Source organism: Acipenser ruthenus, chromosome 1 (assembly GCF_902713425.1).
Source record: "Acipenser ruthenus chromosome 1, fAciRut3.2 maternal haplotype, whole genome shotgun sequence".
Lineage (NCBI taxonomy): Eukaryota > Metazoa > Chordata > Actinopteri > Acipenseriformes > Acipenseridae > Acipenser > Acipenser ruthenus.
In genome coordinates, this window is record NC_081189.1 from 50,275,659 (window position 1) to 50,290,357 (window position 14,699).

Genomic DNA, 14,699 nt, shown 5'->3' on the forward strand with positions numbered 1-14,699 from the left:
TTATTAGGTCAGTGTATTTGCAGACTATCTGAAACTCGGTTTAAATTATCAAAATGCCCAGAGGAAAGAAGGATTCACAAGAAGGCCAAGTCGCACCACATTTTACTGAAGAGGGTGCCCGAGCCGCTGTCCTTGCGGCCATATCCTAACTACGAACTGAGGTTGTTTCCCTTAAAACTGAAATATGCGCTACAATCGATGCAAGGATAGAAGCTGCTTCTCTGTTGATAAGAGGGGAGATCGCTTCTTTGCGGAAAGAAACAGTCTTCAGTTTCAGCCCTACAAGCCGTCACTGATTCCAACGGTAAAAAAGATTTAGAACAGGCGGCATCACAGCGGTCTGATTCAACAGTAGCCCTGGAGTACGAAATAAAGAAACTGTGGGCTGAAGTCAAAACACAATGATAAATGTGAGCATTTAGAAGGGAGGTTGAGGAGAAACAGTCTCAGGATTATCAGAATAAAAGAAGATACAGATGAACCCAGTCCGACTGAATTTGTAGCCCAAATGCTTATGGACTCTCGCATTGGAAAATAAACCACTGCTTGATCGGGCACATAGATCTCTCCAACCAAAACCCAGACGTGGCAAGAATCCCTGACCTTTCATTATATCAGCATATAATTCTCCGCCGAGCCACAGAAATTAACCCATTGTTGTTTCCAGGCCAGAACATTTTCATTTTTCCCGACTATGTGCCAACGGCTATGTGCTGCATTTGTGAAGGTGAAGCCTCTCCTACGAGATCAACCCGGAATAAAATATGGATTACTGTTCCAAGCCCTACTTAGATTGACCCACAATGGAACCAAGTGTATTTTCACTGACCCCGAGGAAGCTTTGACATATCTGAATCGCTGTATCATTGACATTTCCTCCGCTTGAAAGACACTGACTCTCTAAACTTTTTTGAATACTGTTTTATGATACTGTAAGTACAGGACTGGGTTGTGACGACCCTCTATAGCAATAATAAGCCTAGTATTTTTTTATTTTATTTTTTCTCAGTAGCTAACCCTATAATTGCAGCCATACCTTTCCCCTTCACACAGTAATTGTATTTGTTGCTATCATTGTTATGGTTCTTTATGCATGCATACTTTTGACGATACGTGTTCTGTTATACTTATTTATGTATGTGCAGTAGTGTTGGAAACCAGTGGGGACACCAGGGATAATTATTCTCGCAATATATAGTAATACAATAGAAGGTATTTATTGCTAGGCTTTACAATGACTGTCACCCTAAATATCTGTAGTGTGCCTGCAGGTGGTGCCAACTACCTATAATTATATACTTGACTTATATTTATGTACTATTTGCTTATTTGCCTTTCTGTGGTGGTGTCCCCTTGTTTTTGGACGCTGCTGCTGGTGAACAGATATTCACACCTATCTGTTCTGTGTCATGCAAAAAACGGAAGTTAAGTTCCATAGCGTATAGGGATGTATTATTATTATTATTATTATTATTATTATTATTATTATTATTATTATTATTATTATGATTATTATTATTAATAATAATAATAATAATAATAATAATAATAATATTTTAAATATATTGATTTGTGTCCTTATTTTTAAATTATTAATATTTTTTTAAAGAGTGTTGTGTTATCTTTTATACTAATTATTATTATTATTATTATTATTATTATTATTATTATTATTATTTTCCCCTTTGCTTTTCTCAATTGGTGCTACTTTGGGGCTGAATTTCCCTCTGTGTGTGCATATATATGTATTCGTATGGTTGTGTATGTGTATGCATGTATATGCTTACAGCTTATGTGTGTATGTCTGTGTTTTTATGTATGTATGTATGTGTATGCATGTGTGTATATGTATATGTACAGTGCCTTGAAAAAGTCTTCACACTCTTGAACATTTTTCACATTCTGCTGCCTAAAACATGCAATTCAAAATGCATTAAAGTAGGAGTTTGTTTCACTGATCTACACAACATCATCTACACTTTAAACGTGAAAGAACAATTATAGAAATATTCAAAAAGTAATTAAAAATAAAAAACCAAAAAGTCTTGATTGCATAAGTCTTCACACCCTTTGTCATAGCAAACCCATATTAGCTCAGGTACAACAAATTGCCTTCACAAGGCACATAATAAATTAAATAGAGCCCACCTGTGTCCAATCACAGTAGTTCAACTGATTCGAATACTCCTGGATGAAGAATCAAGCTGTTCTGTTGTATGAAGTGAATTTGAAGCAAATGGCAAAACATGCTGAACAAGGAGCTGCCAAAAGAACTCCAGGATAAAGTTATTGAAAGGTACAGATTGGGGGAAGGCTATAAGAAACTTTCAATGTCTTTGAATATCCCTTGGTGCACTGTCAGGTCCATCATTGTAAAGTGGAAACAGTTTGGCACCACCAAGACACTGCCTCCATTAGGCCATCCCTCCAAAGTCAGTAGCCATGTGTGGCAGGATGGCTTGCAGTGGTGAGGTGTGATGACGTCACGGACCAGGAAGTAACAGAAACAAAACAGTGGATGGGCGGGTGAAGCTGAACACAACGGCGCTCAGCGTTTTATTAACTAAATAAACCAAAATATTTAAACAAACAAAACACAACAAAACAAAAGGGCACGTTGGCCAAACAAATAGAAATAAACAAATAAGCGTGCTGGTTTTACCCCAGCACGATTCTTAGCAGTTGTTTCTCTTATTCGCCTCGCTCTCTCCACTCCCTGTACTCTCCTCTGTACACTCAACCCCACAGCACGGACAGCTGCAGGTTCTTATACTCTAGCAGAGGGGTTAACTAGCTGTTAATTATCTTATTACCCCTTGGCCACAGTCTGCACGAGTTTAGTAAGGATGTGTGACTGTCAGCTAGTTAAATAATCAGTAGCTTATCAGCCACGCATCCTCACGAGGTTTTAAAAATATAAATAACAAATAACAAAATCGGCTTTCGCCGTAATAAACAAATCATAATAAATAAATAAACAAAGGGGCGGGACACTCCGCCACACCATGGCTTAAGGAAACTGCTGAGGGAGGTCACTGTGAGGCCTAAGATTACTTTAAAAGAACTACAGAGGTCTCTGGCTGAGATTGGGGAAAATGTTGACTGTTCAACAATTTCAAGAGTACTCCACAAACGTGGCCTGTATGGGAGGGTGGCAAGAAGGAAGCCACTGCTGAAAAAAAGCCATATGATGTGCCGCATAGCTATTGTAGCTATTGCAAATAAACACTTAGGGGACACTGCATGCATGTGGGAGAAGGTTTTGTGGTCTGATGAGACCAAAGTGGAACTTTTTGATCTCAATGCTAAGCGATATGTGTGGCGTAAACCAAACACGGCACATCACCCTGCTAACACCATCCCTACAGTAAAGCATGGTGGTGGCAGCATTATGTTTTGGGGATGCTTTGCAGCAGCGGGGACAGAGAGGCTTGTGAAGATCGAGGGAAAGATGGATGGTGCAAAGTACAGGCAGATCCTGGAGGAAAACCTGTTCCAGTCTGCCAGAGACCTGGGACTGGGGAGAAGATTCACCTTTCAGCAGGATAATGATCCTAAGCACAAAGCAAAAGCAACAATGGAGTGGCTCAGCAAGAAGAAAGTGAATGTCCGTGAGTGGCCTAGTCAAAGCCCAGACCTGAATCCTATAGAAAATCTGTGGCAAGACTTGAAGACTGCAGTCCACAGATGATCCCCAGCCAACTTGAAAGAGCTTGAGTTATTCTGCCAAGAAGAATGGGCAAAAACTGCATCATCTCGCTGTGCTAAGTTGGTAGACACTTATCCAAAATGACTCATGGCTGTTATTGCTGCAAAAGGGGCTTGCACCAAGTATTGACTCAAGGGGCGTGAAGACTTATGCAATCAAGACTTTTGGGTTTTTTACTTTTAATTACTTTTTGAATATTTCTATAATTGTTCTTTCACGTTGAAAGTGTAGATGATGTTGTGTAGATCAGTGAAACAAACTCCTACTTTTATGCATTCTGAATTGTATTTTTTAGGCAGTAGAATCTGAAACATGTTCAAGGGTGTGAAGACTTTTTCAAGGCACTATGTGTGGAGAGAGAGAGAGAATTGGCTTTTTACGGTTATTGTTTTGCCTTTGAATAGAAAAACAAAAAATAGACGCACACACAAGCAGCATAGCCAAGGTGCTGGACAACGGAGCAAAGCTTAAATCAACAAAGAAAAAAAAGGGACGCCGCACACTCAAACATACTTCTAAACATTTACAACATTTATTGAGAAAGAAACCAATGTTTCGGCTGCAAAGCCTTCAACAGGGTATTTAAAACAGTAATGTTTTGTTTTGTTTTTTTCTTAAATAATAACTGCAGAGCTGTGGGTTTAAATGGCTTTTTGACCTTGACCTCACAGAACGCACAAAGTGCACGGTTTATGTGATTGTTTTAGGCTCACACCTTGTTTGGGGAGGTATTATGGGGGGGGGTGGAATGTAGAGGGTTGAGGTTTTTTTTTTTTCTTTCTCGTTATTCACATCTCAGTCCACTGTGGACTCTTGGGAGGAAGCAGGGCATTCAAGCTTGTTGGCACTATGGAACCCTAGCATTTTTACAGTATTTTGTCCACTTTTTTTACATTCACTCATCCACTCAAAAGGCCAGGAGCTGCTCTTTAAATTACATTAGCTGGAATGTTAAGGGGCTCAATAACCCAGTAAAACAGAAAAAAAGTATTATCCCATCTTCAGAACCTTAAAAGTCAATATTGCTTTCCTCCAAGAAACACATCTAGACCTTCTGACCATTTCTGGATGGGAAGGGACTGGGTTGGCCAGTTATTTCCAGGTAGGCTGTTTAACACGCCACCGGTCTTGGCTAATGTTTTTGCCCCTAACTGGGACGATACACAATTTATCTCCAGTTTCCTATCTACTTTACCTGATCTTAATTCACATCTCCTCATTTTGGGAGTATACTTTAATTGTACTTTGTCAGGTTATTCCTTTGCTGACCGAAAATGGCCAGGGTGTCCTTGGCTCACCGCGCATGATAAAATAATTGGCCATTCCAAATTGGGAGAAAATAATAAAAAATAATTGGCAACGACTAAATTTATATAAAAAAAATGTACTTTGTCACCCTCCTTAGATTGCTCCTCTCTAAAAGTTGTAGGTTCTTCCAAATGTGCACTGTTTATTCAGTCTTTTCTTAAAAAATATGCAATATCTGACCCTTAGCATTACCTCAACCCTACAGCTCGACATTATTCTTTCTTTTCTTATGTTCATAAAACATATTCTCATATAGATTTTTTTTTTTTAGATAATAAGCTTCTCCCTTATGTTCGTGACTGTACTTATCATGGCATTGTTATTTCTGATCACTCTCCATTAGTCCTAGAACTTAACTTGCCTCAACAATCCTCCACCCACAACCAATGATACTCTATGTTTTGGGAAACTCTGAAGGTGTACATACGTGGCCAGATAATCTTGTACAGCACATAGCTCTAAGAGACTTTTTGAACTGACTGATCTAATTTCAAAATTAGATCTGCAATATGCTAACTCCCCATCCCCAGATCTTTTTAGCGTTTGACATTGCAGACTGAGTTTGACCTTCTTTCAATTACTGCTTAAAGCACGATATACTGTCTATGAATATGGAGATATGGCCAGTAGACTCCTTGCTCATCAGATTTGTCAGTCAGAGGCCTCTTGTCTCATCTCACACGTTCGGTTATCATCAGGTACAATTACTGTTGATCAGCAGGAACTTAATAATGAGTTTCAACATTTCTACTCATCACTATATACTTCAGAATCTCCAGCTGATCCATCCTTAATTGACTCCTTTTTCCAAAACCTAGAATTTCCTGATCTTGATCCATCTAAAGACCAGTTAGATGAGGCCTTCAAAATAAATGATATTACACACGCAATTTCTTCAATGGAAAGTGGTAAATCCCCTGGTCCAGATGGGTTTCCCATCAAATTTCAAGTGTACTCTCTCCTGTATTAAGTTCTATGTTTTCATCTCGTTATCTCTACCTCCATCGTTATACCAAGCACCAGTTTCTCTGCTTGTTCAGAAGAATATCCTCAGGAATGTAGTTCGTACACCCTATTTTGCTCCTGAACGCCAATATTAAGATTCTTGCCAAAGTTTTGGCCTGTCGCCTTGAACCCCACACCAAACTGGGTTAATAAAAAATAGACATTCTTTTTTCAACCTCCGATGCCTCTAATATTTTACATTCCCTCCTGTCCCATATCCCTGAGATATTGGTATCACTGGATGCGGAAAAGGCATTTGATCGCGTTGAATGGGATTATCTGTTCAACACTCTCCAGAGGTTTGGTTTTGGACCTAATTTCATTTCATGGATTTAAGTTTTATACTCCTCCCCTTTTGCATCAGTTCATACTAATAATACTTTTTCTAATTACTTTCCACTCCATCACGGTACAAGACAGAGTCCCTCTCTATTAACTCTTCACTAGATGCTAACTATTTGTTTCCCCCTCTCTGGGTGAAGTGGCCGTATTTGGCACACCAAAGGTCTTAAATTTATTGAGGACCTGTACATTAACAGTCAGTTTGCCTCCTTCGCACAGCTCTGCCACAACTTTTACTTGCCAAAAAACTATTTTTTCTGCTACCTGCAAGCTCGTAACTTTGTTCGAGCTAGAACAATGCAATTTACCTGTATGCCCCCCAGTCCATCATTGATACTATTTTAGACTTGAACACTGATCCTAAGGGTGCAATATCTAAGATATATTCTGTTATCTCTACCTTACAAATTCCTTAACTTTCAACTTTGAAAACATTGTGGGAACGGGATCTCATATTGATGCGGATACACTCTTCTTCAATTTGTGCCAGACATGGGCTTGATGCAGTTTAAAATTGTACATCATATTCAGTGGTCAAAGGTTAGGCTATCAAAAAGTTACCTAGATTTAGACCCAGCTTGTGATTAGATGCAAACAAGAACCTGCTTCACTTTTTTTATTTGTTCTGGTCATGCTCCAGGTTGGTTCCTTTTTGGAAATGTATTTTTGACACCATTTCTAATGTTTTTTAATTATCCATTGACCCATCCCCTTTTAATAGCTATTTTTTGAATAGTTACTGAGGATATCCCTTTAACTAGATTCCAATCTGATGTTTTGGCCTCAACCACATTGTTGGCAAGACGCCTTGTCTTGCTCAATTGGAAGGAGTCAGCCCCTCCCTCATACAGCAGTTGGTTGGGGATGTCATGCAGCTTCTCAAATTGGAAAAAATGTAATTTACTTTACGTGGGTCTACCAAAAAGTTCTACACTGCGTGGCAACCCTTTCTGTCCTACATTAAACGGCTTGAACTTTAATATCTTAAGATTAATTGGTTTGTATCCTGATTCCTCCCTTTGCTATTAGCGAGTGCTGAGCTGGGTTTAATTTCCTTTTAATTTCCTCTCTAATTTTGTTCTTTCCTTTTTTCTTTTTTCTTAATGTTTTTTCTATCTACTTACCTTCAGCATTACGTTACTCTGGATTGTTGGGAGATTGTATGTTTATACTTTATATGACTGTTGGGGCATTGAGCGTGCAGGCTCTTAAATAGGAAATCCCTAGTCATTCTTTGTTATTTGTTGATTAATGTTGTCCTACTGTACTCTGACTACTTTTAATCAGTAACTATAAAACCAAATAAACAGAGTTCAACATGGTTTACGCAATTTAAATAAGTCACAGTGTAACCTTTGAACCTGTCTTGCTCTGAAAAGCGATCTCCGTTCATCAATTGAAAATACTTGTCCCAATTAAACAAAGTGATGTCCCAATTAAATGACATAAATAGCATTAGGAAAAACCATCTCCCAGAGTTGTATCCCATTTAAGCAGAAATCCAGAATCAATATCCCGATTAGGCGGCGCCGACTGTATATAAATAAAACGTTTTTTGTTTTTTTTTCCAATTGCACAGAAGAGGTTTAAATGATTCAATATACTGTAATAAAAATATACAAAATAATGTACTATAATGTACAGACGTGCTCAAATTTGTTGGTACCCCTCCACAAAAAACAAAGAATGCACAATTTTCTCTGAAATAACTTGAAACTGACAAAAGTAATTGGCATCCACCATTGTTTATTCCATATTTAATAGAAATCAGACTTTGCTTTTGATTCAACATAATATTGTAAATAAGAAAACAAATGAAAATGGCATAGACAAAAATGATGGGACCGCTAACCTAATATTTTGTTGCACAACCTTTAGAGGCAATCACTGCAATCAAACGTTTTCTGTAGCTCTCAATGAGACTTCTGCACCTGTTAACAGGTAGTTTGGCCCACTCTTCCTGAGCAAACTGCTCCAGCTGTCTCAGGTTTGATGGGTGCCTTCTCCAGACTGCAAGTTTCAACTCTTTCCATAGATGTTCGATAGGATTCAGATCAGGACTCATAGAAGGCCACTTCAGAATAGTCCAATGTTTTGTTCTTATCCATTCTTGTGTGCTTTTAGCTGTGTGTTTTGGGTCATTATCCTGTTGGAGGACCCATGACCTGCGACTGAGACAGAGCTTTCTGACACTGGGCAGTACGTTTCGCTCCAGAATGCCTTGATAGTCTTGAGATTACATTGTGCCCTGCACAGATTCAAGGCACCCTGTGCCAGGCGCAGCAAAGCAGCCCCAAAACATAACCGAGCCTCCTCCATATTTCACTGTAGGTATGGTGTTCTTTTCTTTTCTTTGAAAGCTTCATTTTTTCATCTGTGAACATAGAGCTGATGTGACTTGCCAAAAAGCTCCAGTTTTGACTCATCTGTCCAAAGGACATTCTCCCAGAAGGATTGTGGCTTGTCAATATGCATTTTAGCAAATTCCAGTCTGGCTTTTTTATGTTTTTCTTTCAAAAGTGGAGTCCTCCTGGGTCTTCTTCCATGGAGCTCACTTTCGCTCAAAAAGCGACGGATGGTGCGATCAGAAACTGACGTACCTTCACTTTGGAGTTCAGCTTGTATCTCTTTGGCAGTTATCCTTGGTTCTTTTTCTACCATTCGCACTATCCTTCTGTTCAATCTGGGGTCGATTTTCCTCTTGCGGCCGCGCCCAGGGAGGTTGGATACAGTTCCATGGACTTTAAACTTCTTAATAATATTTGCAACTGTTGTCACAGGAACATCAAGCTGCTTGGATATGGTCTTGTAGCCTTTATCTTTACCATGCTTGTCTATTATTTTCTTTCTGATCTCCTCAGACAACTCTCTCCTTTGCTTTCTCTGGTCCATGTTCAGTGTGGTGCACACAATGATACCAAACAGCACAGTGACTACTTTTCTCCATTTAAATAGGCTGAATGACGGATAACAAGATTGGAGACATGTGTGATACTAATTAAAGAAACTAATTAGTTTGAAATATCACTATGATCCAATTATTTATTATCTTTTCTAAGGGGTACCAACAAATGTGTCCAGGCCATTTTAGAATATCTTTGTAGAATAAGAATTAATCTCTTTTTACACAGCTTCTTTGCTTTATTCTATGACATACCAAAGGCATGCAAGTATCCATGATAAAATAGCTTTTAATTTCATCACTTTTCAGGAGGAATGAAGCATTATTTCAATGAGCTGTAAGGGTACCAACAAATTTGAGCACATCTGTATGTGGTGTATGTCAATGTTTTAATTGTGTACAGTGCTTTTAATGATTATGTTCAATAAAAAAATTGAACATTGCCATCAGGACATATAATATTGCAAAACAAAACATCTCCTACCTTCTTTTGGAGGACACAGTGGAAAATGAAAATGAACATTCCCTGCAGAGAGTTGAATATGGTAAATAGATAGGCCATGATGACTGTGCTTTCGTTGATGTACATAAGTCCAAAGGCCCAAGTCAGTCCCAGGAGGCAGAGCAGTGCAATGGCACCTATAACCCATGATCTACAAAGAATACATGAAAACAGTATAGTCACCAATGGATTCAATGGAATACATGCATTATAAAAATCTACATTATTTGATCAAGTCACTTCAAGATGTAATCCATATATTTACATATGTTTATATATTTAGTTACGATCTAGTATTGTACTTATTTATTAGTGCTTTGGAGAAGGTCCTGGGTTGGCTGATCAGTTTTAGCTACAGCGCCCCTATGGCATGTAATAGTCTGGACAAGAGTATCCGGGGTATGATCCAGCATCAGTAAATAACCCAAATGTATTAGCTAAATGAAGAATAATGACAAAGATTACATTTATTTTAATGAGCAGGTTCCAAGAATTATCGAAGTGTAAATGTTTCTGATCCTAGATTGAATGTATGATGTGACTGTCTTTTAGAGTGATGTTATTTCATAGGGATGTGAAATTACTGCTGTCTGTTTCTGGTCATCTTGCCAGGACCCTCTTGTAAAACAGGCCTCGGTCTCAATTATCGTATTCCTTTGAATTTAAGACGCACTTTTTAACAATTGTTTGCTTCTCAAAAATAACCTGCGTCTTAAATTTGTGTACAGTATAGTGATGCGTGTATTAAAATCACCAACAAAAGACGTGACTACCCGACTACACAAACAGCAACGTGACTGACTGCCGAAAAAAGGCGAACAAAGACGTCTGCCCATCTTAAAAAAAGAGTCAATAGTGTCCTGAGGAATTCAAAGAAGCGTTTACAATTTCAGCGTTTAACAAACAGTTCCAGCTTGGACAGATCGGAAAATGCAGTAGCAAAGGTGATTCAAAATGATCTAGACAGCATTTAGAACGGAGCAGACACATGGCAAATGAAATTTAATAGAGAAAAGTGTAAAGTATTGCACGCAGGAAATAAAAATGTGCATTATAAATATCATATGGGAGATACTGAAATTGAAGAAGGGAACTATGAAAAAGACCTAGGAGTTTATGTTGACTCAGAAATGTCTTCATCTAGACAATGTGGGGAAGCTATAAAAAAGGCCAACAAGATGCTTGGATATATTGTGAGAAGTGTTGAATTTAAATCAAGGGAAGTAATGTTAAAACTTTGCAATGCATTAGTAAGACCTCACCTAGAATATTGTGTTCAGTTCTGGTCACCTCGTTACAAAAAGGATATTGCTGCTCTAGAAAGAGTGCCAAGAAGAGCAACCAGAATTATCCATGGTTTAAAAGGCATGTCGTATGCAGACAGGCTAAAAGAATTGAATCTTTTTAGTCTTGAACAAAGAAGACTACGCGGTGATCTGATTCAAGCATTCAAAATCCTAAAAGGTATATACATTTTCGACCCAGGGGACTTTTTTGACCTGAAAAAAGAAACAAGGACCAGGGGTCACAAATGGAGATTAGATAAAGGGGCATTCAGAACAGAAAATAGGAGGCACATTTTTACACAGAGAATTGTGAGGGTATGGAACCAACTCCCCAGTAATGTTGTGAAGCTGACACCCTGGGATCCTTCAAGAAGCTGCTTGATGAGATTCTGGGATCAATAAGCTACAAACAACCAAACGAGCAAGATGGGCTGAATGGCCTCCTCTCGTTTGTAAACTTTCTTATGTTCTAATGCTGATCAGACCCCCGTATTTTTTGACATGCCAAGCAATGCCAGAATTCACAAATTGTGAGAAAAACAGCTGTGAGTAATCTCCATATGTTCTGTTAGTTGGTATTGTGCATACTGTTCTGACTGTTGTGTTTGCAATGCAGTCAATGCTGTTGAGGTTGCTGGGTTACACATTGCCTGATGCTGTGGAATGTTGTGTCGTGCTTACTGTTGTTGGGATGCATGATGCCGTGAGTGGGGTGTGTACGACAGAGACACCATCTTAAGAATTATACAGTACGCAGCACAACAAACAAGCTCCATGGTTAATCTACAACAACACTGTTCGTGTCAGTTTTGTACGATACAACAGCGTAATTGAGGTTGTATCTTTGTAAATTCATATTTGATGTTTTATTTTTTCCTCAAATCTTAAATTCGAGGGTGTCTTAAATTCAAAGGAATACGGTAGTTTTTTCCTGGTTAAAGAATGAATATATATATATATATATATATATATATATATATATATATATATAAATATTTGTAGCGTACTTCAGTTCCCACAGGCAGGTGCATCACACAGAGCGAGGCTGAACAAAAGAGCCGGCTCCATTGCAAGAAGCGTATATCGGGCTTATGTCCCTGAGCGTGATTACGTCACCTACCAGCCCTGCTGCTGCCTTCCCCCATGCACGCTACTATATATATATATATATATATATATATATATATATAAAAACAATCTTTAACAAATAATCTAGATGTATTGGTATAATGTTTTTAATGCACCAAATTGTATTAATTTGGGAATTAAAATGTTTGAATACTATGATAAATTATGAAGATTAAAAAGTGTGTGCTCTGCTTATTTTAATCGGATTATATAATTATTAAATAAAATCTAAATTGTATTAGCAAAGCTAAATACAGATTTCAATTAATGTTAAAATAAAATGGCTATATAAAGCTTAGTCAAACTACCAGAGATAGTTTGACAACTGTTAATCTAATATTAAGAAAAACAAACTAATTACAAATAATGATTGTGTTTCCCAGAAACAACTAATATAATTTAATTGTTCTAAGACTAGGTAAGAGCTAGATTAGGTTTGGAGTTAGAGTAGGGTAAAAAAAAAATACTAGAAAATATGTAAAAAATACATGTAATTATTGCATGTTTAACAAAGCTTTACCATTCTCACATGTCTGTTATATTTATAACATTAGTTACATACACTGACAGTTACGTGAATAAGTTTTGTACTTGGAGCCACCCAATAACAGTGGTTAGCATAATTGCTTTAAAATGGTTAATGATTAGGTTTCATATGAATAAGACAAGATGTACGTTTACATAGAAAATGTAGGGCAATCTTGCTGTTGTTTCAAAGGTTAGAAATGGTTCCACAACTCAGTCAAAGATGGTCACATCCATTATTTTCAGTATACATAAATTTAGCATGCAATATATTCCAGAGCTGGGATATTGCTGACCTTGTTTGCCACCAAGCAGCTTTGATCAAGGCATACCTGGTAATTTAGTTTTATAAAGAAAATAGTGGAACATTCACAGCAATGCAGTTAATGAGAAACTGAAGCGTGGAGTTTCGTGTCAGGCATGCATTTTACTGCAGTAGCTGACATTAGAAAAGCATATATGGAATAGGTTGCAAGACTGACAGGTGTAAATGAAGTGTGAGACCATATATCTAATGCTGAAAAATATAAGCAGGGAAAGGAAAATGAGGTGGAAAATTGACATCAAGGACTCTTCACCAGAAGAACAAACTGAAAGTATGCTTCAGATTTAATTGTTTTCTTTTAAAATTCCATATCCAATAGGCTATTACTTTACAGGAGAAGCCTTATAGTGTTAAAATGTATTTTAAATTGCATTGTGGGCTATTATAGACTTGTCTGCGTATATTATATATTTTACATTTCACATTCAAATTGTAGGCACTGCATTTATTGACAAACAGTAGCATGTTTATATATAGGAGGCTGTCTGGTCCAGTGGTTAAAGAAAAGGGCTTGTAACCAGGAGGTTCCTGTTTCAAATCCCAGCTCACTCAATGACTCATTTAACCTCCTTGTGCTCCGTCTTTCAGGTGAGACGTTGCTGTAAGTGACTCTGCAGCTGATGCATAGTTCACACACCCTAGTCTCTGTAAGTCGCCTTGGATAAAGGCGTCTGCTAAATAAACAAATAATAATAATAATAATATAGCAGGGTCAGTTGGGTGAAATGTGATCATGGGGGTAATTATCAATGGCTCTAAGGATTTTTACAATTTTTTTTATTAATGAAAAAAGCTGTTAAGCAAAATGGTAGCTGGCAAGGCTGTCTAATAAAATAAATAGTTAAGTTTAATTTTCATAGCCTCCAAATACAATAATTATTTTTGAGCCAGTTTTAGGTTAATATTAGTATGAATGAGCTGTAGGAAAATACACCAAATATTCAATTTGTGATCATTGACGGTTTAAATATAAACACTTTTTTGACACACCTCCACCATTGCTTCAAACTTGGCACAGAACATCAGTGCTGCAAATATAATAATCTACACCTAGAAAACCTTGATTCCTTAGAAAACTTACTGTAAATATTTTTTTATTTCTTCTCTAGACAAATGATGTATGCATTTACAAGGGGTACTGTATGTTCACAACTATGCGAGTAGGGTTAGAATTGAAAGTGTACTGGTCTTTTCTCATGGATCCACAACAATAGCTTACTAAATGTATATGTACAGTCAGTGGTACTATATCATATTTACATTGATACAACATTCACAAAGTATTCACATTTCCAACTGATATGTGATTTACCATTTTTAGTACTGTACAGTCCATTTTTGCAGTAACAATAATGCATTAAAAGTGAGTTTAAAAGCCTCACAATTTTGTGGCAAATGTATACATTTCAGTTACTTAAGCAATCTTAACTCAGTATTCTAACACTACTAGCAGAAACAACAAATGCTTACGATGGTTTATGTTTTGTATTGGTTGGAATAGTTTGCTATTCTGTCTCAGTGTGAATGACAGAAGCTGTTTTAGATAAATTATTTGATCTGAATGGCCAGCTGAATGGGGCCACGACAATACATGAAATGTATCAGCTGTTCAGATCATTCTTACTTGATGAAGGGTCTGTTATCCTCATAGCTAAAAATGCATAGAC

The 14,699-nt window shown here is 37.5% G+C and overlaps 1 protein-coding gene across 13 annotated transcripts in view; it reads right to left on the reverse strand.

Moving 5' to 3' along the window:
* Positions 1-14,699, reverse strand: part of adgrl3.1 (adhesion G protein-coupled receptor L3.1) — a 450,501-nt gene that overhangs the window by 52,075 nt on the left and 383,727 nt on the right. For all 13 annotated transcript variants that reach the window (XM_059026057.1, XM_059026051.1, XM_034035060.3 and 10 more), the window contains one exon: positions 9,751-9,919. In XM_059026057.1, the coding sequence (XP_058882040.1) occupies positions 9,751-9,919 (169 nt within the window). The remainder of the gene's footprint in view (positions 1-9,750; positions 9,920-14,699) is intronic.